Source organism: Penaeus vannamei, chromosome 14 (genome assembly GCF_042767895.1).
Source record: "Penaeus vannamei isolate JL-2024 chromosome 14, ASM4276789v1, whole genome shotgun sequence".
Taxonomy (NCBI): Eukaryota; Metazoa; Arthropoda; class Malacostraca; order Decapoda; family Penaeidae; genus Penaeus; species Penaeus vannamei.
Genome location: NC_091562.1, coordinates 25,347,521 through 25,350,020, shown reverse-complemented (window position 1 = coordinate 25,350,020; position 2,500 = coordinate 25,347,521). Strand labels below are relative to the sequence as shown.

Sequence of the window (2,500 nt, the reverse complement as noted above, 5' to 3'; positions counted from 1 at the left end):
CTACAACAAATGTGTAGGCAAGGTTCCTTAACACGCGCACACACATACACATGAGAACGCATTTAGACCTTGCACAGAGCACGTAAAGTGGAGTTTGTACAGATTGAAGTTCATCCACTCCAACGAGTCGGCGACGGGGGAGAGCTGATGTCGTCAGGGGCGCCCTCGTGTCCTAGGCCACCCCGCCGCCCCTGAAGGTCCCCGGCAGCAGCAGATCCTCCGTCAGCAGCGTCAGGAAAAGTCCCCCCAGGAGGCAGGTGTAAAAGGCGTGGCCGAAGGGCGGAGCTAAGAGAGCCATACCCCCGTTGGTCTGCATGGCAGCGGGGGGGTCACCTGTGGGGGAGAGGGGAGGGGGATGTGATTATGCTTTATAACAGACAATCACTTTTGCAGCATAATGTTTGCGCTGTATACGAGCGAGTGCATTAGTGTCACAAGTATTATCGTTGCCATAACTACCACACGGCAGTTTCCACGGTTGCCTGTCAAGGCCTATCAAATGGATGCTAAATCTCGCCTTATCGCGAAACGGAACGAACAAAGGAATGAACCCAGTACGTTATCTTTTTGTTCATTCATGCATACAGAATACCTATGTGAGTCTGTGTAGGTGTTTATGAGGGTGGGTGTGTGTGCCCGTGTGTGCGGAAGTATTTTTTTTTAGTATAATGTATGTATGGATAAGGGGTGGTGTATGTGTGCGTAGGTGTGTGTTAATGTCTGCGAACGTCAAATGAAAAGTCACTGATTTCCGATACATGCTATAATATGCATATCAAATGTTATTACTGTCTTATCATCAAGAAAACAAACGAAAAAAGGAAACAGCAAATACCTCATCAATCATGCAATAAGCTGTTCACAGGTTAATTCCATACAGGTGGATTCAGCCGGACAGATTTTAAGGAATTTTACTATAGCTGACAAAAGGACGACGTAGTAATTACAAATATTTAAGCGAAAATTCAACACACCCCATCATTTCTTTAATATAAATGGACAATTACCGCCCTGATAGCCAGTGGTGTTGCATTCATTTATAAAACAGTGATCGTTATGATGACGTTAATAGCAAAGGCTTAATAATAATTGTAGCATTAGCGAAAGTGTTCAAGGTAACGAGTTTAATGAGACTGGTGCCGACAGATGATTTATGAGGCAGGAATTATGGCGGAGACTCATGGGAAGTACGGGAATTTACACCATCGATTCCTTGATGATGATATGAAACAGCATAAACAGGTACACGGAGAGACAAGATATATGTTTATCTAATGGATATATATATATATATATATATATATATATATATATATATATATATATATATATATATATATATATATATATATATATATATATATATATATATATATATATATATATATATATATATATATATATACTACTACGATAGTCCCGTGATGAGAACACTAGACTCCGACCGTCGTGGCTTGGGGTTCAATTCCCTACCGCTACAATAGGAAAAAATGCTTGCGCTCCGAGCCATTATTCGCCCGATCTCACGGCGAGAAAACGACATTTCGCCCTAAGATGTCAAGCGGACGCGTCGCAGGGAAGTCGCCTCCGTGGCAAGAGTGGTAGCGCGGTACCGCGGTTGGTTGAGATGGGAAGACTGGTACTTCCAAATAATCCCTAAATGAGGAATTGAGAGAGGCCTGAGTCCTGCAGTGGAATGAATTGCTATGGAACAATATATATATATATATATATATATATATATATATATATATATATATATATATATACATATATATATATATATATATATATATATATATATATATATATATATATATATATATATATAAGTTTAATGGCATCTAAGTTAGGGCAAGGCACACTGGTAAAAAATTCATAAAAGTTAGTTCATAACTTTTTGAGTTATCCTGCTAACAAACAAACTAACTAACCAACGCTACCAAAAATGATACTGCTCCTACTGCAACTACTATTACAACTAATGATAATGATGATAAATAGCACTGTTAATAATGATACTGCTACTACTACTACTTCAATAACTACTACTACTACTACTACTGGTTATGGTAATAAGAATAACAATAGCAGTGATAATAATGATACCTATAACAGTGATGATAATGATGAGGATAATAACAATTATGTAGCGAAGAAAATGATAGTAATGATAATGATAATCACGATATTCATCATTATGAGGATAATAGTAAAACGACTTACCACTGAACACATGCACACGAAGAGAAGTACGATTGGCATTGGACGGTAAACAAGTGTAATTCCCTGTATCTGATGGTTGGGCTTCCTGTAATGGAGTGAAAAGGTAACAAGTATATATATTGTGTATCAGTATATTTATCTTTTAATGCCTCTCTACCTAGCTACCTACCTGCCCATCTACCTATCTATCTGTCATCTATTAGTCTATTCATCAATCTGTCAATATATCTATGTATGATATATCTGTCTATTCACCTAACTATCCATCTGTCTA

At 38.1% G+C, this 2,500-nt stretch overlaps 1 protein-coding gene across 1 annotated transcript in view; it reads right to left on the bottom strand.

The window, feature by feature from the left end:
* LOC113827580 (uncharacterized) overlaps positions 1-2,500 on the bottom strand; it is a 9,862-nt gene that overhangs the window by 180 nt on the left and 7,182 nt on the right. Inside the window, exons 3-4 of the mRNA XM_070129484.1 lie at positions 2,227-2,311; positions 1-333 (exon numbers count right to left, since the gene is read on the bottom strand). The exon at positions 1-333 is cut by the window's left edge and continues 180 nt beyond it. Of these exons, the coding sequence (XP_069985585.1) occupies positions 173-333; positions 2,227-2,311 (246 nt within the window). The 3' untranslated portion in view covers positions 1-172. The remainder of the gene's footprint in view (positions 334-2,226; positions 2,312-2,500) is intronic.